General features: G+C 39.4%; 1 protein-coding gene across 1 annotated transcript; it reads right to left on the bottom strand.

The window, feature by feature from the left end:
• Positions 1 to 1,834: 1,834 nt before the first annotated feature.
• On the bottom strand, positions 1,835 to 24,535 carry AIDA (axin interactor, dorsalization associated). The gene is made up of 6 exons (XM_046679023.1): positions 24,279 to 24,535; positions 16,057 to 16,126; positions 7,989 to 8,042; positions 7,533 to 7,587; positions 2,298 to 2,361; positions 1,835 to 2,072 (listed from the first exon to the last, which is right to left on the bottom strand). Exons 1-6 carry the CDS (start codon positions 24,386 to 24,388, stop codon positions 1,850 to 1,852), a joined length of 576 nt encoding a protein of 191 aa, XP_046534979.1. The 5' UTR covers positions 24,389 to 24,535; the 3' UTR covers positions 1,835 to 1,849.
• Positions 24,536 to 24,604: the final 69 nt, after the last annotated feature.

Below are 24,604 nucleotides of genomic sequence, written 5' to 3'. Positions count from 1 at the left end.
TGACTCATTTAATTTTCCTTATTAACAGCTACTAGAAATTTACTAAATTTCACTTTAGTCTATATGTTTCTGTCATCAGAAATATGTGATTTGAATCACGCTTGACTTACAAGTGTCACTGTACCACATTTTGGAAAAAAATAACAAACAGACACCCACAAAGTCTGGAATGAGTCAGAGGGCATGTGCTTCACATAGAAATGCTAGTTTGAAAAGGGCAGTCCATCATTTCCTAGAGCGAGTAGGGAAGAGTTACCAACAGGTGTCTGAGTTGAAAGGTGAGCTGCCGGAGCACTTTCCAGAGAGAGTAGGCCAGAGGTTGCCGGGTGCTTTGAAGATCCAGAAGGGCTGCAGAACACAGCCTACTTAACAGACATTTCACATGAACCAGTCTCTGCAAAGCTCTAGAGAAAACCTTTCGACTTCAAGTGACAGGAGTGTTAGATTTAAAAGAAAAAAAAATTAAGTCGCAAAAGGAAATCTTGAAATGTTTCCAAAACTGCTTGAGCTTCAGAGCAAGGAACAATATCAATGTCTCAAACCTTACTGAAAACCAGCCTGGAGGCCCAGAGGACAAATCAAACGGTATTTTCCTTCCCTTTGCACACAGATATATGCCTGGGTGAGGAACTCTCTCTCTTCTGCCCAGCCTGAGACTTGAGACTTTGAGAGATGAGGAAGCACTTTGTGAGCTGTGGTCTAATTGTCCACTTAAGATGGTATTAAGAAACAGGTGCAAAGGCACTCAACTAGTAACAGCCAGAGCCTAGACTCAGGCCCATGTATCCGTGGGTTCAAACCTATGTGGTTCCTACTTCTTCCTGCCTCCTCCCCAAGGAGTATTAAAAATAATGGAATATTACTATACTTTTATTACAAGAAAGTTAACTGGAGGACACACGAATTGTATTTAGCTGTATGATAAAGCTTCTGGAACCTATTTTAAAAGGCATCACAATGTTACAGCATATTGCTAAACTGCCTAAAGTGAACTGGTTTATTAGAGAGGAGAACTATGCACTGTGTAAGAACAGAACAGAGTAAACAGTAATTGGGAGAGGCCAGCAACGTATCAGGGTGCCTGCCCAGGTTAGTCGCAGGGAGAGAAGATCCTCATCGAGATCTTCAGCGAATGAAAAAGGCTGGCCATACACTACTGGCTTTCCTAAAACAAGATGGGAAACAAAGGGCATCTGCTCAGTACCCATTCCCCTGGGTCCAGTTTTAACGAGCACAGTTCGATTAATTAAAGAAGGACTTACGATAGTGCACAGAAAAGAATTCACATAGCAGGCCTGAGACTGCTATTCTTCGAAAAGTCTGCTGGCAAGGTCAGCCCTTGGCTGGAAACTTGCATTCTGGGAGGGTTTCCCCATCCCCTGATAAGAATAGTCACTGTGCAAACATATGGTTTATGCTGAATATCTGCTTTCCTCCTGAGAGTCTGGAGTGTTGGTCAGTGCTAGGCCCAGGGTGCCTATGTGATCAGCCCGCAGTAAGAGCTCTGAGTCTCTAGTGTGCTCCCCTAGGAGACATTTTACATGTGTCGTTACAATTCGTTGCTGGAGGAATTCTGTGCCTCCACTGGGAGGGGAGTCTTGGAAGCTTGCACCTGGTTCCCTCCAGCCTTCACTCGCGCGCCTTTTCCCTTTGCTGATCTTGTTCTTGTACTCTCTCACTGCAATAAATCAGAGCCGTGAGAACAACTACATGCCGAGTCCTGGGAGTCCTCCCAGTGAATCAGCGAACCTGAGGGGGGTCCTGGGGACCCCCAACACAGATAGTAAGATACTTTCAGACTATACTTATAAAACAGCTACTGTCAATAAGATGGCCATAAAAATTTGCTTCAGATTGGCACAGGTCCTGGAGAGGTTTTACTCCCTACTAGCAAGTACCAAAATAAGTTCCAAACAGCCTGACCTCGGATTAAGTAATGAATATTTTTAAACAAGTGATACCTACCAGGAACTCTAGCAGGAAAGGAATCAGGAGACCCTGCTCCAGCACCACCCTCTTCTTCATCTTCTTCAAATTCCAAATGCTCTTCCTCACCAGGGGCTAAAATTCTTCTGCATGCAAAGGACAGACAAAATAGTGAGCTATAAAACAAAATATACCAGACAAGCCTCATAGCTACTCATTTCCCAGGTAAAACGATGATATAAAATATGTTGACATAAAAATTTTAATAGATCAATGATACCAATGCTGACATAAAAAAATCCAGAAATATCTGAAAAATAGGTATAACGTAACATGATAAAAGAAGAGATGAATATCAGTGCTTATTTTACCTTAGGGGGACAGGCTGAACGTCAAATGGGAATTCTTTATTATATGTAAGAATATTCTTTAGGACTAGAATAAAAAAAGAGAGAAAGACACATGAACTCTTCCATGAATCAAAATTACAAATTTTATCATAAGTAACTGATTTTTAATCAATTTCACTATGTATATTAATACTTTCCAAAAAATTCCCAATCTTATCATCACCTGGGGCCACAATGCATTTGTCCATTGAAGGTCTTGGCAAAATGAAAATATCCACAGTATATTCCAGGCACCGGTAATTGAGAGCACTGTCAGATCTCCAAGGAGAGTAAGTTCCAGAGTGTCAGAGCCCCTCGTGAACAATGAACCCCAAAATAGTTCACAATGTACAAGGTCCTAGGTGAGACACAGGGGACCAGAGAAACGGAAGACTTCCTCCCTGGAGTACCTCAATTAAGACTGATATCGAAGATGACCAATTAGAGGTACCGGAGCATATCTTTACTCTATGTCCTAATCAGATTTACCCTCAACTCCATAAAACTGGTAAAGTTTGGTAAAACTGGTTATAATTCTCACATGCCATTTGTGATAAAGTTATTATATACATACATATATGTACATTTATACATACAAACACACACATACACAAAGAGGGATTTATCCTCAGGAGAAGTCTTCACACAACATGGCTCTATCTCCTTTATCATGTGGCCAACGATTACATCCTGGCACAAACTTAAAGAGAGAAGTTCTACAAGTCTGCCTACACTCAGAGAGGTACTCTAAGTATGTTTACCTTATAGAGGTACTGTGAGTATGTAATTCAGTGCTTCATATCTGGCCTTATGGGTTCCCAGTAACTACTTTCAATTACATGAAGGTGAAGTAATGGCATTAACTGGGCAAGCCAAAAAGTTCCTATGATTTTGTACTAAACTCATTCAGGCTAACTTTGGAGTCCTGCAGTTTAGAGCTAAAATATGTATGGCATATTATCATCCCAAAGCAGGCAATCCCAGTGCACAGGTTGTAGTTATATGACTCACTCCAACAGGAGTGAGATTGTTTATCAGACTTCTTCTAATACATGCTCGCCTACTAAGTCCTTCCATGACAGCGAAGTCCGAGACTTATGTCTAGATTCTCATTCATTCTTATTCTCTCTCTCCTTCCAGCTCTTACCCTCATCCTCCCTCTCTCTTTCTTCTTCTCAACAAATGTGCACTGAGTGCCCATAATGTTCCAGTCACTGGTTTTAGGTGCCAAAGACACAGTAGTGATCAAGAGGGAGGGTTCGTGCCCTCCTAAACGGATCTTAGACCCTAGTCAGGAAAAGCAGACAATAAATAAGCCAACAAATTAACAAAATAATGAAAGACTGGGATTAGCGCTATAGAGGACACAAACAGGAAGAGTGTGTAAGTAGAGTGAGTCAAGGGAGAACTTCAGCTAAGTGACCAGGATAGGCCTTTCAAAACTAAATTATTAGACGACATTTGAGCCACGCCCTGGAAGGAGACGAACCGTCCATAAGTAGCTCTGGGGCAAGGGCTTTCCAAGAACTAGAGAACAGGCTAGAGAAACAACAAAGGCTCTGAGGCAGGAAGCAGTTTGGCTTGTTCAAGGAAGAAAGTGGCCTTATTAGCTGAAGTTTCATAAGCAAAGGAGGAAGTGGCAGAAGATGTGAAATCAGATCTTAGCCCTACAATTATGTCAAGGACTTGAGCACTCACAGAATGGCTCTGAATCTCAGTTTTCCCAATTCTAAAATGGGAATACCACTTCCTTCACAGCCGGTTGAGAGGATTAAAGAAATTATATATATGAAATTGCATGGGAAAACTGAAAGGACCCCTATAAGCCTCCATTATTATATGGTAATTTATTCTCTCCATAGTTTTCTCCATCCAGCTGACTAGAATCCCAGAATTTCAGGTGTCACTAAGAAGCACTATTTTTAAAATTATAAGAACATCCTTTCTAAATCTGGCATACGATTGCTCGTGTGAACCAACTATTAATTCAACTCAAATATCAATCACTTATATAGCATTATGCTAGATACTGAGAATGGGCGAGCGGGTGACAAAGAATACACCATGTATCATTCACATCAGAAACGAAAGCACAGAAATGATCATATTTTAATAATAAAAAGGGGGAAAATCAACTCAACTTATGTATTAAAAAATCAATAAAAAAACTGAAAACTCTATATGTTATTAAGAATATCTTGCACTTGCACTGCAGTAGAAGAATTAAACAGTATTTTCTTTTCTCAGGTATCAATGTTTTGAAAAGGAAACATTTGTTTTGGCATAATAGCCTCTCCTTACTTTGTATTTACAAGTACAGAATATGTCAGACATTTAATTTGTACAAATAATTTTGGAAGAAAAAAAACAGATCCCTTCTCACTTTCTGTAATTGTAGGATAGGTTTTCATTTTCACCAGCTATAGAATAACACAGATATAACATTCTAAAAATATTCTTATAATAATATAACCTTCTAATGTTCTTTTAAAATAGGGTTCTACTTAAACTTCACATAGGGTTTTTCTTCCACTGATACTAGCACTGACACTTGAGGAAGAGCAGGAGAAGAGGGGGAGCAAGTTTATAATTTCTCAGAAGGCACCATGAAGAGCATGGAGCCCGTCGGGGGCATGAACTGGCTCATTCAGTCGCACACATGTGGGCCCACAGAATGGCAGACATCTAACAGTGCGCTCCACCAGTAACACACCAGCACTCCCAGCTTGCCCTCGGGGAGCATGGCCTGCCACCCTCCTGAAGTTACACTGTGAAAGTGACAGACGCACCAATATCACAATGCGCTCTGCTTTTGTGGCTGACTTGTTTCATTTTTTGGCAGGCAAAACGAGCAAGTGCTTCCAATCTGAGGGGCTATTTTTTAAATTATGGGAGAAGATTCCCTGAAGACAATCAACTCTATTCAACTTAAAAATCTGCCAAGTTCACACCATATGCAAAGCATTGAATTACGCTCTGTGGGGAAAACTCAAACGTTATTCACAATCTCCTTGAGGAGAGAAATAAATATAAGTGAGAATAATCCAGGGCAGACCATGATGACAGATATAAAACGTGCTCCTCTACAGGGCGGGAGGGAGAGCTTAATTATGCCTGGGGAGAGCAAGGAAAGCTTTCAGAGAAAAGTGGGACTTCTTTGGGGCCTTGAAGGATGAATTAATGGAAGGGAATCTTACAGAGTGGGCGAGGGGATCTGTTTGATTAAGAAGCATTATATTACTAAGGATTAACACAAGGAAATTAAATGACTAGTACTTTCTAGAACTTAATCACTAGGCCACCAGGGCTGGCCCTCAAGATCCTAGCGTTAGTATGAATTTCAGGCAGGATTATCAAGAGATTCTAAAAACCCTGAAGGAAAAATACATTAGCAAAATAAAGCAACTAAGTCCCACATATTGAAAGGTACAGTCATTAATTAATTTTTCCCTACAGTCTTAGAAGAGGGAGACTAAGCTTGACTAAGAACACTTCACCTGAAATATGGTCAAATAGCACGTGGTAGAAAATGTTTAATTCTGATAAAATAATTAACTCATAACAAGTACCTAACTTTGATAAATTCAAAATCACAGAGCATATCTTTCTGAGATACAATATACACACGTATGTTCCTTTAAGAGGCAAGAGCAAATTAAAATCACCTAAAAAGATAATAAATACCAGGAAGGGAGAAGTCCAAATGAAAAGCACTACATAAATTCAAAATGTAACAAAATGAATCCCAGTAGTATCATCTTTTCCTTTCTATTCCTACTCACCTTAAAAAACATAAAGACAAACAAAAAGACAAGAATTAGAAGATTAACGTAGATTTTAGTGTAATCTGACACTAATATATGGGTCAGTAATCTCTCAGAAGCATGAACTGGATGACTATGATATTTAGCGCTGATGTCAATATTGCACCATTACAAGTACTAATAACAGAATGTAGTGGAAGGATCAAAGGCTTTGGGGTCCCTCTGAACCCCAGTCAAACCCAGTTCTGGCATTTACAAGGGTAAGGTCACAGGCAAGCGTCAGGTAGCAAATTGCAGTTGAGTGATTTACCTGAGTGCTTGGAACATAGCTGCTACTCTAAGAAATGGGAACCATCACCACTGAAAGATCCTCTGAGGCAACAGGAGAAATAATTGAGCATGTTTATAGGAAGAGATCATAAATATCTGACGATAAATGGTTTATAATCTTTACAGTCATCATATGTATCTATAAGATTCTAAAATTTTATTAGGAAACAAACTGAAAAAGAAAAACCTAATGAAAATAGTGACTAACAAAGGAGCCAAAATCCTAATTATTGTTATGATTAAAAAGAATCGAACATTACAATTTTCTTTAGCACCATCATACAACACAGACACCCTAACTGCAGCTGTAATCTTTTTTTTTTAAAGCCATCAATGTGTTTTTCTGAAAATAAACTTACATATAGCCAGTCAAAAAAGACAATATACTATATGATTCCATCTATATTAAATGTCTAGAATAGACAAATCCATAGAAACAGAAAGCAGATTAATGGCTGCCTAGGGCTGGGGGTTGGGGAGTTAGGGGAACTCAGTGAATGCTGATGGGCACTGCGTTTCCTTTAGGGGTGGCGAGAGGTCCTACGATTGACTGTGGTGACATTCAATGCCTGTGCCTTTGCCTGTGCCACAAACTCTTCCTCTGAAAGAACAGTCATTTGAACCAGCAAAAAAGCTTTATTTAGCAGCATTCTAACCACCAAAACATTGGAAGGAACTGTTTACTTCCAGAAAGCTTTCAAGAAGGGAAAGGAAAATGGGGACAACAAGGAACTATTTTGTAGAGCCGCTTCCACAGCTGGACTGTAGTTTTCGAAGGCACAGGGTATAGTGAGCACCAATGAGTGTAACTGTACATTCTCCAGTAGACTCTGCTGTAAATGCTTACCAGAGTGACCACAGTCTTATTAAGGTGATTAAAACAAAATAAAGGCTAAGATACATGGATGAAGTAGAGCCTAGAGGTATACCGTAACAAAGGTGAACCCAATAATAATTACTATAAATATTACAGAAACTACAAAAGCACAAAAAAATCACGTAAGACTAGATATTAACAGAAATAAATCAAATAAGCATCTATGCTAAATAATCTTAGTATCTATAATAGATTATGTATTTTTTTAAAAGAAGATTACTTTTTAAAATAGAAAATAAAACTTACTTGGTTCTAGCTTCTTCAGGTCCTCCAGTTTAAATTCTTCTTGGGACTGTGTGGACTGAATTTAAAATACGCATATTACATCTTTTTATTACAAAGATTTCACGACACCCTATGTCTTTTTAAGTAGCAAGAGGTAAACATTCGATAGTAGGCAAAATAAATGAATCTATTCCTAGCTTTCAAAGTAGAAAAGGAAAAATCCCAAACTTCTGTTTGTTCTGTATTTTTGAAACATTCAGGCTAAAAATAACAGGAAAAAAAAAAGTTATGTTTTTCATTTCTACAGTTTATAAAATATTAACTAAATCTTTTAATATGAGTTCAACCCATGAATTCTTATTGTTATAAAACCCTTCTGAGACAATACTGCTTTTAGCATGAATGCCTCATCTTTTATCAGAATAGTTCATAATTTCTTTTCCTTATCTTAGAAAGAAAAAAAAACATCCTACTTACCTGTAAAGCTGCACTTCGTAATTCCAAGCATGTTGCAATTTTGCCTATGGTTTTCTGTAGGAAAAAGAAAAAAGCTATAATTACCACATATATTCTGTCGGTTGTCAAAATCATCGACTTAATTTTTATTAACAAGCGATCTATAATTTTTTTAAAATAAGTTAAATTTTATTTCTTTTCAGCATTTTGCATACTGTAGGGAAGAGAAACAGGAGGCAAAGGGCTTGGATAAGGGAGAGAAAGTGACTATATATTCTCTCCTGACCTAATGTACCACACCAATTTTAAATCAGGTTTGCTTTGATGATAGCTTTAGATATGATTGAAAGGGCAATGAAAAGCACTTCTGACATCTTCCCTCCCAAGCTTTGCCTTCTCTTCTTCTCTATAAAGTCTGATCTTCACTAAAAGACTTATAAATAAAAATATCTGAAAGTTAACATAAAGGTATAATTTAATTTTGACTTAAGTCCAATCTTGACATGTTCAATTAAATATATAGGCAATACCAAGCAAAATCAATACTTGTGATGAATGGCGCCAAATTATACAGTCAGATCTGTTTTATAGAACATGAACTATGAAATGAATATAAACGATAGGCCACAGTCCTTGCCTTTAATAAGCTCATGTTCTATTATATGAGATAAGACACGTACAGAATCACTGTAATATAAAGCGGGGACACTGGATTCCATAAGCTTCAGGCAGGAAAGGTATAATTATCTCATGAAGAAACAAGAAAGAACCTGTATTAAGAATCAAGGCCCAATGACTGGGAGGTTTCTAAAACTAAAGAGTTTATAAACTGTCATGGTTCAGTTGTTTAAAGTCCCAAACTGACGCAGAAGGAGACAGGTTTGAAATGCGAAGGGTGTGTGTGCGAGGAGTCATTCTGAAGAGGGCCTTCAATGACCAGCTGAGCAATCTGTTATTACTTTAGCAGTAAATAACACAGATGGTTTTTGGACAGAAAAATGACTATCAGATCTGCCCTTGAGGAAGACTATTGTGGTAAGAGTATACGTGCGTTGAAATAGAAAAAGAAAAGGACTAATGGAAGGTCAACCAGATTATTTCAACTGTCCGGCTGAATGGTAATCAGAACAAGAACAGGAATGACTCAGGTGGAAATGAGAAGGAGGAAACCTACAGAAGAGATATCTGTAAGAGCAGGCAGCTGAACTACACCCACCGAGAATTTTAAGTCCTTCCAAAAAACATTTCTTTTTTTTTTTTTAAGGATTGGCACCTGGACTAACAACTTTTGCCAATCTTTTTTTCTTCCTGCTTTATTTCCCAAATCCCCACCCCCGCCCCCCCACCCTGTACACAGCTGTATATGTTAGTTGCAGGTCCTTCTAGTTGTGGGATGTGGGACGCCACCTCAACGTGGCCTGACGAGCGGTGCCATGTCACACGCCCAGGATCCGAACCCTGGGCCGCCAAAGCGGAGCGCGCGAACTTAACCACTCGGCCACGGAGCTGGCCCCCAAAACACATTTCTTAAGTTTTTATTAGAAATAAATCCAGATCGCAAAAGGGAAGAATTTATGTACAATATCTGCAATGCCCTCACGATGAAATATTCTGAAAAAATAAAATGACATGTTTTCTAAATGTACCAATGACTTGCAGAAGTTTAGTCAATTGGATTTGGCGGTGTTCTCTTTTGTCAATTTTCTTTGGAAGATAAATGAGGAGCAAAGAGGAGTAACAAGTATTGTCCTGGTCCCTGGCACTTCCGCTAGTGGGCACTATGCAAAAACTGCAAAGACAACAAACAGCTGGGACAGCAACTCACACAATAAACCACCACTGAGCAAGACGTGACTCTCGGCTAAGGAAAAAGTAACAACATTTAACTATTTCCACGATCCTTAAAAATTCCTATTAATCCTAACACAAGAGTTTAGAAAATGCCCAATTTTATCCTGAAAATTTAAAGGTCACATTTAAATATAATAACTGCAAAAGGATTCAAGATACACATAGATTTATCCACCCTCTCAAACAGCTGTGGCATCGGAACCAGTAATAGTCTTTTCTGCATAAAATCTAACATCCCCAAAACATGGTTCAAATATACCACTCAACTGTGACAACACTAGTAAATAACTTAAACTACAATTATAATTATAGAGTAATGGTTAACAGCTACTGAGCACTTACTAAGTAACAGACTTTCCTACATGATTTACAGACATCCATTCATTCAATCCTCACTATAACCCTATGAGTTAGATACAACCATTTCATAGAAGTGAAAACTGAAGAGAGATTAAGCAACTTGCGCTAGACATCAACGCCTTCTATACAACAGCAATACAGTCAGCCCTCCATATCCGCAGATTCCACATCCACATACAATCTGCAGCTGGTTGAATCCGTGGATGCGGAACCTGTGGATCCCAAGGGCCAACTAAGGGATTCAAGCACCCAAGGAGTCTGATACCCATGGGGGTCCTGGAACCAATCCCGCCCAATGCCCCTGCCCCTGTGCACACTGAGGGACCACTAGTATATACAACAAAGTAATACACTTATTTTAATACAACTTGGCCATACTTTTTATGTTTTTTTTTTATTAATGTTATGATAGATTACAACCTTGTGAGATTTCAGTTGTACATTTTTGTTAGTCGTGTTGTGGGTACACCACTTCCCCCTCTGTGCCCTCCCCCCACTCCCCCTTTTCCCTGGTAACCACCGATCTGATCTCCTTATCAATATACTAATTTCCACCTATGAGTGGAGTCATATAGAGTTCGTCTTTCTCTGACTGGCTTATTTCACTTAACATAATACCCTCGAGGTCCATCCACGTTGCTGCGAATGGGCCAATTTTGTCTTTTTTTATGGCTGAGTAGTATTCCATTGTGTATATATACCATATCTTCTTTATCCAATTATCAGTTTCTGGGCATGTAGGCTGGTCCCACGTCTTGGCTATTGTAAATAATGCTGCGATGAACACAGGGGTGCAAGGGACTCTTGGGATTTCAGATTTCAGGTTCTTAGAATAGATACCCAGTAATGGGATGGCTGGGTCATAGGGTATTTCTATTTTTAACTTTTTGAGAAATCTCCATACTGTTTTCCATAGTGGCTGTACCAGTTTGCATCCCCACCAACAGTGTATGAGGGTTTCTTTTTCTCCACAACCTCTCCAACATTTGTTGCTCTTGGTTTTGGATGTTTTGGCCAATCTAACGGGTGTAAGGTGATATCTTAGTGTAGTTTTGATTTGCATTTCCCTGATGATTAGTGATGGTGAACATCTTTTCATGTGTCTATTGGCCATATTTATATCTTCTTTTGAGAAATGTCTGTTCATGTCCTCTGCCCATTTTTTGATCGGGTTGTTTGTTTTTTTGTTGTTAAGCCGTGTGAGTTCTTTGTATATTATGGAGATTAACCCTTTGTCGGATAAGTGGCTTGTAAATATTTTTTCCCAATTAGTGAGCTGTTTTTTTGTTTCAATCCTGTTTTCCCTTGCCTTGAAGAAGCTCTTTAGTCTGATGAAGTCCCATTTGTTTATTCTTTCTATTGTTTCCCTCAACTGAGGAGTTATAGTGTCGGAAAAGATTCTTTTGAAACTGATGTCAAAGAGTGTACTTCCTATATTCTCTTCCAGAAGACTTATTGTTTCAGGCCTAATCTTTAGGTCTTTGATCCATTTTGAGTTTATTTTGGTGTGTGGTGAAAAAGAATGGTCAATTTTCAATCTTTTGCATGTGGCTGTCCAGTTTTCCCAGCACCATTTGTTGAAGAGACTTTCTTTTCTCCATTGTAGGCCCTGTGCTTCTTTGTCGAAGACTTTTTATGTTCTTTTAAAAATGCCTTTTAAAAGAGGATTTTGCCTATATTAATGAGATGTATCAATGAGTAAGTCTTTAAAAATATTAACTCCTTTTCCTTCTTTACTATAAAATCCCTTTGATTTGATGCCTTTAACGTTTAAGGTAAAATGCAGTTTAACAACTGTGAGTTCACGAGTAATCTATTTTAAATTTAAACATTTCTTCAAGTTAACCAGAAGCAACAGCTTTTTACACAGAATCTACTGAGCTATGGCAAAATACCAAAAGGCATTATTCATAACTATTTTAAGGGACCACACCCAACATCAGTATTAAAAAAGGAGCAAAACACTATCATTTTCAGCTGCAGAAACGACTTTTAAAACATGTAGCATTTATTCATGTCAAAATCAACAGCTTGCTACTGTAACTGTTTCACCTTTCTTAGAAACAAATGCTTCGGAAAAATGATTAAGAAGTACCGGGTCTCTCGTGCCAGAGTATAAGTACTGACTACTAACTAACGTACATTAAGACTAAGCACTAAAGGTAAGCGAAGTCTAATTTTAGAAAGATTTAAATTAGTAGCCCTGCATTCAAATTAATTGCTCATGCCTAATACGACACAGAAATGAAAAATTTCCTCATTTTCACAATTTTGGCCATTTTACTGGTTCATCGCTAGGAAATTAACTCAAAAAGAGCAGTTAAAGGAAAAGAAAAAGAGCTAAACTAATTTTGCTAAAATGTATTCAATTTATATAAGGAAAAATAGGTTTAAAAAAGACACCTAGTTCGAGAGCATAGTCTCAACGCAGACTTCACGTTTTAGATTTAAGCAGCCAGCCATCCACCCTCCAGGCAGAGAAGGGAGGAAGGGGGGAGGGAGGCGGTGGAAAGGGGGAACCTATAAAACATAAAACAAGCATATAGTGCTGGAATTCTCATTACCAACAAATCTGATTCAAAACAGGGAAAAACTTTCTAAGCATCATGAGACAGGATGTTCTATTCTGTCCAGAAACTTACACGAGAAAATCTACTACACCAAAGTAGGGAATTCAATGGAATGAAAGCTTTTGGCAGCTATTCTTTGGCTACTAAACCCGGTTGTTATAATGACAAAACTATTGAGAAGTGAAATGAAAGCTAAGTCAGCTAACCATGAGGGAGGATCAAATAAGAATCACAAACTTTCTTATTTTCCACCAGAAATCTTTCGAGAATATTACGAATCGAAAACCCATATGAAGATTTTATGCTACTTATCACCAATTAATAAGTTTAGAGAGATCAGTAGTTCTGATTTAGAGTTCTTTACATTTAAAATAAATATTGTGAGGATGTATATAATCTCAAAAATTAGGGTTTATCTTAAAATAATGTGTATCAATAAATCTCAATCCCCTAAGATCCAACAAAGGATTTATTCACCAAATATTTCTGAGAGCTTACTGTGACCCAGAAAGTAAAAAGCTTCATAAAGAAAGCACTTAGAAATACGGTTGGTTTTTAAGAAGTCTTCTTTCACAGTCCCACAAACTGCTGAATGGTTGGCATAATTCTAAAATTGTCACTGCTACAAAAACACTGAAAATAGTAAAAGCATACAGAATAAAATCCAAAATAGAAGACATAAAGAACAATTTTGCTTAGAGTAATGTAAGGAACGTTGCTCACTTTCCTCTTTTGAGGAAAACACAATCAAGTTTCTCCTCCTTGGCTTAAGTGCCAGGTCTGGCATTCAATTAATTTTGCAGACTCAAAATTTCCCATAACACGTTCTTCAGATCACTAGACTCAATGAAATGTGTTTATTTACACAGGAAGGAGGAGGATTTCCACAAGCAAACAAGTTTAAGAAATACTCAAACTCTTTAAAAATTCAACATACATGTTAGCATATTAAAAGCCCTGAGAAGTCACAAACTCTCTCTGTTCAAATAACATCTGCTAATTTTTCAGATCCAATGTTCCCCAGATCACATCTAGGAAATCTGTTTTCTAACCATTTATTAACTTGGAGCCTCTTTTTCCTTATGTGACATTCAAATAAGGCCTACATGTAAGCATAAGTTTTCTGGCCCATTGTGAATGTTCCACCTGTATTTTCAAAGAAAATTAAATTTGTAAATGCATACATTTACATATATGCATACATTTGCATAATGCATGTATTTACATAAATGTGTACATTTACCTTCTATTCATAGTGCTGTGCGGAGTGATTTGGGGGTCCTTCTCCATGCCCAAGGCATAGGCAGGCAGGCACAAGCTCTCTCTGTAGTCACAACTGGCAGCCACAAATGCCTCCTAGGCAGGTATTATAAACAATAAATACCTGAGAAATCAGACCTCCAGGAAAGGAGGATGTTCAGGATCCTTTAAAGGCAGAGGTCATTAGAAGCTTTGGGGATACCTTTTAAGATCATTTAGGGTTATCAAATCCCCCCTTTCACACATAAGGAAATTAAGGCCCAGAGACAGAGCCAGGATCCAAGACCAACTCTTCTGCCTTGAGATCTCAGGCTCCTACTCGAGGTCGTGCTGCCTCCTGCGCCTTTGGAGGAGGTGCAGTGTATGATCTGTGGGTCTGTGTAAGCTGAAAAAAGACAGCAGCCAAGCGGCTACTAAGGAACAGCTATATATTAAAGACTAAAGAGCACTATCAAACACCAGCTTCGGCCTTGGAAAGTTAAAGAAAATTAAGAAAAAGTTAATTTTTTCTCATTAGTCTAATCACCATCATACAGCAAAGCTCATTTCTTGATGCATTTTTTGGGAGTAATTTTACTATGTTTTACGTCAAATCACTTTATATTTGAGGTCATGTTACTCACAGGTTCTATACCTAAGCAAGAGATTTTGCAGACAAAGCCTGTAATTCAAAGCAAATAGGTGAGTAAAATATAGGGCTCAGAAAAATTTTCTTTAATTTCCTAAGCTTTTATTTTGTTTCCATTTTCATAACACACTTTGTTAGCTATTAATTTATATATTCAGGTATCTGAGATTCTGTTTCAAAACTTGGGTGTTTTAACTCTATTTTGTGATGCCAGCTGATCACTTCCTAATCAGTTCCTAGACAGATTCCACAAATGTTGTAGATGATAAAGCATATAGTCTTTGTTCCTTCCCTTAAGCAAGCCAATCATTTCCTCCGTGGTAATTATTTTCCAAGGCTCAAATCCAAAGTTTCCTAAATCTTATTGTGGGTATTAGCGATTATTAAGGAAAAAAGAAAAATATATATTTAAACTGCAGCAGGATGTTTTCTTTTTTAAATACAAAAAAGTACATTAGATAATGAAGATTCTGAATATTTTTAAAATGCAAATATACTAACTTGTGTAAGAAATACAGCTAACCCTAATCTTCAGAGTTTTCTTTTCCTTTCCAAACGCTCACAAATAAGAGTCAAATAAATACAGGCCTAAGGAATAAAACAAATTTGTTTAGGCTTACTTAAAATGTGTACCAAAAAAAATCACTCCATTGCTTCTGCAAAAAGAATTAATTAAAGCAAATTAAATCACCATAGTTTTCACAACGTCTTTTCTTAAGAGAGGAGGGAAAGACTGACACAATTTTTTTTCATTATCTACAAGATTAAAATTTGACTTAACACTAAGTACCTTGAGTCAGGAAAAAATGGGAACTGGTTCTTCGCATTTCTTCTCACTCTTTTTCAAGTAAAGCCTCTTAAAGCATCCCATTTTTCACAATCTCTAACAGTACAGGGAACCAACCTGACAGATTTTTTTAATTCAAGGAGAAAGCACACCATTGAAACATTCTGCAACCTTATGCACTTATTTTGCTGACGGATTCTTATACCAAATTCTTGACTTGAACTAATTTTTTTCAGTGGTGGCTTTTTTGGGTGTTTTGATTTTTTCTGTTTGTTTTGAGAGGAGGTGAAGAAGGAGTTAAGAAAGCTCAGGGTTCAGTAAGTATTGAGATAGGACGCAATTACAATCAAACTCCAACTCTGAAAGCCCCCACCCTGCCCCACCTGAACAAGTGTGGATGGTCTCCACTAAAGGTAAACAAAGGCTACAGGGCTGAGCAAAGGAGGTCAAGCGAGAAATTCATTCAGTGGTAAATCACGTGGTCTCTCTCATCACTCGATGTTTGGCAAAGCATAATCAGTACCATTCTTTCTACTTAAGTCTAACAGCTTTTGTTGTTTTTGCTTAATGGACTCAAAAGACAGAACCCTTTTCATCTGGAATCTGATATATCTAGAGGTTGTTTTATGGTACCTTTTGTTCTTCTGTGAATTCAGAATTATTGTGCTGAGCTTGGGCCTCTTTTTGTAGATGTCTTGCTAATCTGTAAGAAGAAAAATACTATTTAGAACTGAAGGAAAGCAAACAATCTCAAGCACAACAAGGTGAAACAATTTAACTCTTTTAAAAATCAGACAGTGAAGTACAAGAATACTTTGTTCTGTTTTCAATGTATTAATCTACTTTATCTTTAGAATCAAGCCCTTTATACAAGGACAATGAAAATAAGACACACTACTTTTCATACCATTTCACTGGGACAAACTTCAGCTCTAGGCAGTAAAAACAGAATCTCAGAGCTGGAAAGAATCTCAGATGGCATCTAATCCAACTTTCTTTAGCATGCATGAATTTCTTCTGTAACAAGCCAATAAGCAGTTGTCCAGATTCTGTTTAAACACTTCCAGTGAACACCAATAATAGTACCAACCAGAGACACTTTATCAATCTACCACTAATTTGCCGATAAGATTAATCCAAATTACATCCACAATGAAGTGATAACACTCTATCAAATTATACTTTTGAAAATGCTTTTCATGGAAAATGAAGAAAATCCTCCATCAATCAGACACGGAAATCTTTGTTTGCCCAGTTATCATCATACGTGAAATCAGCAGCTAGGCTTTGAGTGAGTTTTCAACGCTGGATCCATGCTACTAGTCCAAGCTCAACAGTAAGGATCTAAAGCTATTTTTGAGACAGCAAAACCAAAGGAATTGACTCTTACAACTAAACAATAAAAAGATAACTCAATTTAAAAATGGGCAAAGGATTTGAATAGACATTTCTCCAAAGAAGATATAAAAACGAGCAACAAGCACATGAATGTCATATCAATAGTCATTAGGGAAATGCAAATCAAAACCACAATGAGATACCACTTCACACCACTAGGATGGGTATAATTTTTAAGAAAAGAGAGAAAAAAATAACAGTGTTGGCAAGCAAGTAAAAAAACTGGAACCCTCATACACTGCTAGTAGGAATGTAAAATGGTGCAGTCACTGTGGAAAACAGTTTGGCAATTCCTCAAAAAGTTAATCACAGAGTTACCATATAACCCAGCAATTTCAAAATCCTAGGTATATTCCCAAGAGAACTGAAAACATATGTTCACACAAAAGAATCTGTACATGAATGTTCACAGCAGCAGCATTATGCATAACAGCCAAAGAGTAGGAACATGCCAAAGGTCCATTAACTGATGAATGGATAACAAAACGTGGTGCATCCATTCAATGGGATATTATTTGGCCATCAAGAGGAATATGGTACTGATACATCACAATATGGACAAACCTCAAAAACATGCTAAATGAAAGAAGCCAGATGGAAAAGATCATATATTATATGATTCCATTTACATGAAATGTCCAGAAAAGGTAAATCCATAAATCAGAAAACAGATTACTGCTTGTCAGGGGCTGGGGAAGGAGGGAATTGGGAGAGACTGATATCAGGTATGGAGTTTCTTTTAGGGGTGATGGAAATGTTCTAGCATTAGGTAGATGTGATGGCTGTGTAACATTGTGAATATACTAAAAATCACCAAACTGTACAATTTTACGATGGTAAATTTTATGTTATGTGATATTTATCTCAATTTCTAAAAATTTGTGGGGGAAAAATCCCCCAAAGAATTGAAAGGATTCTTTGGTGAACCATTCTGTAACTAGCAAAAGAATCTGAAACTATAACTCGCAAGCACACTGTACTATTCTGGGTGGGGAATGGAGACAAGAATACAAAGGGTGGTAAGTGCCAGATTTCCTACCAAGCTGACTGCAGACGACAGTTCACCAAGTTTCCAGAAAAAGCCTTAGAGAGGAGTTCTGTGCTATGCAATGATGTCTTTAAAGATCAGGGGTCAAGTTCCTTATACTTGATGGCCTCTGTCCAATCTAGGAAAGGTGTGCATCCTCCTTATCATAAAGCAAAAAATGCCTACACAAAATCATACCACTTGCCATGATAGCATATTACTTAATCAAACTGCTTCCATCCATTTCTTTCTTTTCCCCCAAAGCTGGAAATCCCATAATATGTTTCCTAAAATGTCATTCATAAACCCCCTCTTTTTGGATCCTATACAGGAGAAAGTACAAAGAGACACAGACACTGCCATTGTGTTTGTTCCATGCTTGGCTTCCTTTCTAACTCTGGCTGGCCTACCACCTATATGGAGTTCCCTTTAGAAACATAGTCTTACACTTAACAATGTCAACTGTACATCCCCAAACTCAGGGAACTTACAGTGTGGCACAGGTTATTTAACAGTTCTTTATATAATTTGCTAATAGAAGCTATTAACTTAAGCAGAGTCCTTGTCAGAAGAAAGCTCTAAACCCCTGCCCAAATGCTAACAGTCAGTAGACAAGGATGTTAAATTCAATCAGAATCCTGTTTTTAAAAATTAGGCAACAGACTGGGAGGAAATATTGGAAAATCACATATCTGATAAAGGACTTGTATCCAGAATATATAAAGAACTCTTATAACTCAATAAGTAAAAGACAAACTCAATTAAAAAATGGGAAAAGATTTGAACAGACATTTCATGAACAAGATTTACAGAGGGAAAAATAAGCATAAGAGAAGACGCTCAACATCATTAGTCACAAGAGAAAGGCAAATTTAAACCACCGTGAAATACACTACAGATGCACTAGAACTGCTATCAAAAAGACAAGACAAGAACAAATGCTGCCGAGGCGGAGAAACCGGAACTCCTACACATTGCTGCTCCAAATGTAAAATGGTACAGCCGTTTGGACAAGTTAGCAGTTTCTTTAAAAAACTGTACACAAATTTACCATGTGAGCCAGCAATTCCACTCCTAAGTATCTATGAAAAATGAAAATATATGTGCACACAAAGACCTACATGTGAATGTTCACAGCAGCATTACTGATAACAGTCAAAAAGTAGAAACAATCAAATGTCCATCAACTAGCGAACGGATACACAAAATGGGGTGTATCCAGATGCAGGCGTCCCTCAGAATCCTCAGGGATTGGTTCCAGCACCCCTGTGGATACCAAAACCTGCCGGGTTGCTCACGTTCCTTATATACAATGGCCTAGTATTTGCATATCAGCTATGCACATCCTCCTGTATACTTTAAATCATCTCTAGGTTCCTTATAATACCTAATACAATGTAAATGCTATGTAAATAGTTGTTATACCGTATTGTTTAGGGAATAACGACAAGAAAAAAAGTTGGTACATGTTCAGTACAGATGCAACCACCATAGGCCTTTCAATCTGGGGATGGTTGAATCCTTGGATGCGGAACCACAGACACAAAGGGCCAACTGTAACGTAATGCTATTGAGCAAGGAAAAGGAATAAAATACTGACACATGCCACAACACAGACAAACCTCAAATACATTATGCTAAACGAAAGAAGCCTCCTGCAAAAGATCACATATTATATGATTCAATTTACATGAAAGGTCCAGAGAAGACAAATCTTTAGAGAGAGAATACAGACTAGCAGTTGCCTAGGATGAGAGTGGGAACATGGAGCGATGACAAATGGACACAAGGGATCTTTCTGGGGTGATGGAAACGCTCTAAGTCTGACTATAATGATGGTTGCACAGCTTGGTAAATTTACTAAAAATTTGTTGAATTGTACATGTAAATGGTGAATTTCATGGTATATAAATTAAACTTTAATAAAGTTATTTTAAAAAACTTTTTTTTTTTATTAATGTTATGATAGATTACAACCTTGTGAGATTTCAGTTGTACATTTTTGTTAGTCGTGTTGTGGGTACACCACTTCCCCCTTTGTGCCCTCCCCCCACCCCCCCTTTTCCCTGGTAACCACCGATCAGATCTCCTTATCAATATACTAACTTCCACCTATAAGTGGAGTCACATAGAGTTCGTCTTTCTCTGACTGGCTTATTTCGCTTAACATAATACCCTCGAGGTCCATCCACGTTGTTGTGAATGGGCCAATTTGGTCTTTTTTTATGGCTGAGTAGTATTCCATTGTGTATATATACCACATCTTCTTTATCCAATCATCAGTTTCTGGGCATGTAGGTTGGTTCCACGTCTTGGCTATTGTAAATAATGCTGCAGTGAACATAGGGGTGCAACGGACTCTTGAGATTTCTGATTTCAGGTTCTTAGGATAGATACCCAGTAATGGGATGGCTGGGTCATAGGGTATTTCTATTTTTAACTTTTTGAGAAATCTCCATACTGTTTTCCATAGTGGCTGTACCAGTTTGCATTCCCACCAACAGTGTATGAGGGTTCCTTTTAAACAACTTTTTTTAAACCTAGGCAAAAAAAATAATTTTCTAAATCCATAACTGCACCATTTGAAGACAAAGTGAGACCGGATTTTGTCACTGAGGGAAAACCCAAATGCTCTGGTTATCAGACAAGCAGGTAAAAAGAGTTGACATTCTATTAGTAAAGGTCAGAAATCTAGCAAATCTTCTTCTCTAGAGAATAATCTCACCTCACAAGGATGCCCACAGGTAAAACAGGACTATTCTCAAGGGCGAGTTTTAAATATGCTTTAAGCACACAAGCAAGTGACCAATAGAAACCGCAGGGCAATGCACGACCAATTAGAACTAGCTCCCCTCCACCAATCCGTTCCAGGCTACTACTTTCATAAAATATAATAAAAATTATCGTGAAGATGCCAAATTGCTCTAAAGTTTCTAAATCTTAAATCTCAATTTCTTTCTTTAACTTGTTGCAGACCAGTAACAGTATGCAGACCAGCCGCGATCAGTGGACCACACTTCGAGTAGCACTGATATAAGGCATAGTAAAGATGATCAACGGCAGGTATTATCCTGTCTTCGAAATCACCTGTTCATTTAACAAATATTTATTGAGCATCTCTGTGCTAGATTAATATCTCAGGATTGATCCTGGGAAACAGCTGATTCTGAGCAACAGAATCACAGCACTCTACTGCAAGGTGGGGGTCATGCACCCCCAGGCTGCTGAATGGAGCTGTTTTTCACTGGCCATGTATATTCTAGACAGCAATTTCAGTTTTGACATAATGTGTTTAAATCTTCCAACAGTATTTTGGCATCAACTCTTTAATGTTCTCACAGGACACTCTTGAATCTGTCTAGTCAATAGGACACAATAATTATGTAACATCTAAATAAACAATTATTCAATGACAGCCTCATACTACCCTGGACACTAAGTATACAACAGAGAACAAAGGAGACAACCCCTTCCATAGCTTGCCCTCAAAGAGCTTACATTCTAGCGGGGAGAGAGACAATAAACCAAATGGAAACCAAAAATATATCACATTTTGATGCTCATAACTACTATGGAAAGAAGCAGGATAGGAGGTTAGCATGTGCAAGACAGAGATAGAGGGAGTGGGGTGGACAGCAGGCTTTGCAATTTTAAATAGGGTGGCCAGAGAGGGCCTCACTGAGAAGATAACATGTGAACAATGCCCTGAAGGAGGCAACCAAGCGACCCAAGCAGATAATGGGGGAAGAGTGTTCCAGAAAATGTACAAAAGCCTCAGGCAGAAGCACGCTTCAGGAAACAGCAAAGAGTGGGGTAGCACTTACCCTTGTCATAGTTCTGTACTAGCAATACCCAATTACTCTAAAATCCTTCATTCGACTCTCAGCGCCCTAAGGGTGGAAATCAAACCTTACTCATCTTTATACCCCCAGCTCTCTCTTAGTGAGTGATGAAACTGTTTAAGCCATAGTATTCTTACAGTATGATAGTACAAACATATTCATCCCTCCTCCAGTGAACTCGCTCCTGTATGTTGTACAACCATAAAGACATTGCTGCCTACCAATTAGAAATGCCCATCATCCTAGATTCCTTCCTTCTTCACTCTCTCTGTCCAGTCAGTGACTAAATCCAGTTATTTCTTTACATCATTTAGTGGCCCCCCCCCGCATAGGGTCTCCTTTTCTGCAGCCCTTCCTTCCAGATAATTCAAATCAAAAAGACAATTTGCCTTTTTTTTTTTTTTGCTGAGAAAGATTAGCCCTGAGCTGCCATCTGTTGCCAATCTACCTTTTTTTTCTTGAGGAAGATTAGCCCTGAGCTAACATCTGTGCTATTCTTCCTTCACCTTATATGTGGGTTGCCACCACAGCATGGCAGACGAGTGGCACAGGTCCACACCTGGGATTCAAACCTGCAAATCCAGCCACCAAAGGAGAGCACCCTGAATTTAACCACTATGCCAGGGGGCTGGCCCCTGCCTTCATTTTTTAATATATTAATTTCGAATTCAACCTCAGTTTCTATGTAGCTTATATGTTTACAAAAATTTAAGCCAATCATTGCATATTTCTATTCAAATTTGACACTGGCAGTTTTTATAATAATTTGAGAACTACTATGAACCGCAAGTTTAAAGGTTAATACTGAGGTCCCACAGTAGATTTGTAAGTGCCTATTCCTCTCATTGACATGCTGCTAGAAATTCCAGCTAAACAGCTTGCATACTCAGTTCTCCTTTGTAATTTCAATTGGACATGGTATTCTTCACTTTCCATTGTAAGGTCTGCTGCTGAGCGCCAACAGCTGCTAAGTCCCAACACACAACAAGGGAAAGGCAGCTTTACACTTCAGGGTACACAAGTTCAGTTCTCACACAGAACGAGGACACAGGTGCTCACGGTCTAACTGGCTACAGTATGGAATGGTATGTTCTCTGGGAAGGAAGGAGATCTAACTTGTCCTATTCACTTCCACAACCCATCTTAAAGTTTCTTCAACACTATGCAGGAGAGTAAACAGGATTTGGAATAAAAAAAAAAAAAACAGATTTCAGTGGCATAGTTTTGTGATCCTAGGTAATCTGTTTAACCTGAGCTTCGGTTTCCTGGTTTTGCAAAATGAGAATAATAATATTCTCACTGAGCAGTTACAAGCGCAAGTGAAAACGCAACACAAATGCTAGCAGTTGTTACACATGGCAAAACTGCCCAGAGCCCGGCTATTGTCAGGACTTTCTGAAACCACCACAGGCGATTCAAAGTCAGTAAGATGGGGTAGAGACGGTCTACACGTTTAAATTACCGTAATAGATTAAAAATAAATAACTACGTATTGTGGAGAAAGGATCAAGAATTTAGATCTTCAGAGTACCAATCTGTATTCTTTCTAGAAGACATTAAGGGAAAAAAGACTTTATTCACACAAGGTTTCATACTTGGGAAAACCTCAATAACTTGCTTTAAACCAAGAACTAATTAACGGCAACAGATTGCAAACAATAGCATCTTAGTAAGCAGTTCTCAATTTCATTAAAATGTGCGAAAAACTAAGCAAGACTTTACAGATAAACCTTGTCTTTTCATTTTAAAAACATCCCTGAAGTTTTTGGTGAGGGGAACAGAAAGGGAAAGAAATCGGACTTCGGTTGATCAAAGAAACTGGTACTCACATGCACCCTGCGGCTATACATTATACACAGGAAAAGGAGGAGGGACCCAAGGAGGGAGTGGTGGCTCCCGTGCGTGGTCTATTAATTCACATTTTGCTCTCCTCTGTTCACATCCTGCGCGGACTCCACCCAAAGCGATCGAGCGAGGGGGTGGGTGGGACTCACAGCCTCGCAAATAACAGTCCCAGAAACCGAAACGGAATCGAGGTGAATTGTGAAAACACGGCTCAGCACAAAGCGGGGTGGAGAAGGGGCGCGAGAGGGGCCCCTTCTTTTGGCTGGTGGGGCACCCCCTCCCCTCCATCGCCACCAGTCCCCTCCTGTCCTACACAGGGGCGGAGGAAGACACCGTGCACAGAGCAAGGCCACTCATCCCTGGGACGTGGGCGGAGAACACACAAGGATTCCTCGGAGATTCGAAAAGAGAAACCGAGGGGCGGCAACCCGGGAGAGGCGGAGGAAAGGAAACCGACTGCGGAGCGGGGGGCCCGCGGGACGGCGGGGAGGACCGAGCAGGTGGCCCGAGAGGTGGGGCCGGCGCCCCAGGAGAGGGGGCCACCTGTTGAATGGCAGGCCCTGTGGAGGCGAGGGAGCCCCGAGGGCGGACCGCCGTCCCCGGGGCCAGCGCGCCCTCGGCCCCGGCGCTGCGGGCCCCACCCTGAGCAGCCGAGGCTGCAGAGCGATGAGACACCGACGCAAGGAAGGGGGGGCGGCGGCCGGGGCCGGGCTGGCCCGCTCCCGCCGCCGTTAGTCACTCACATCTGATACTCGTCTATCGCCTCCACCAGCTGGCCCCAAGAGTCGAAGTCGGCGCCTCTCCTAAAACTGGCGCCCCAGCGCTGCAGCAGGCTCCGGGTCACCTCCGACATGGCCGGTCCCCACCCCGACCCCTCCCGCCCCGACCCCAGCACGGCCGGGCTCTAGGGCGCCATCCTCCCCGGGCCTGGCCCCGACATTAACGGGGCCAGGAGGAACCGCTACGGCCACCACCGCCACCCGCCGAGGAGCCGCCCAAGCCCATTTGCCGCCACAGCCAAACTTTGCGGCTCCGAAGCGGCCGCCCCGCCGAGGCCCCGCCCCCGAGG

Source organism: Equus quagga, chromosome 12, assembly GCF_021613505.1.
Source record: "Equus quagga isolate Etosha38 chromosome 12, UCLA_HA_Equagga_1.0, whole genome shotgun sequence".
Classification (NCBI taxonomy): Eukaryota; Metazoa; Chordata; class Mammalia; order Perissodactyla; family Equidae; genus Equus; species Equus quagga.
This window is presented reverse-complemented; position numbering and strand designations above follow the sequence as displayed.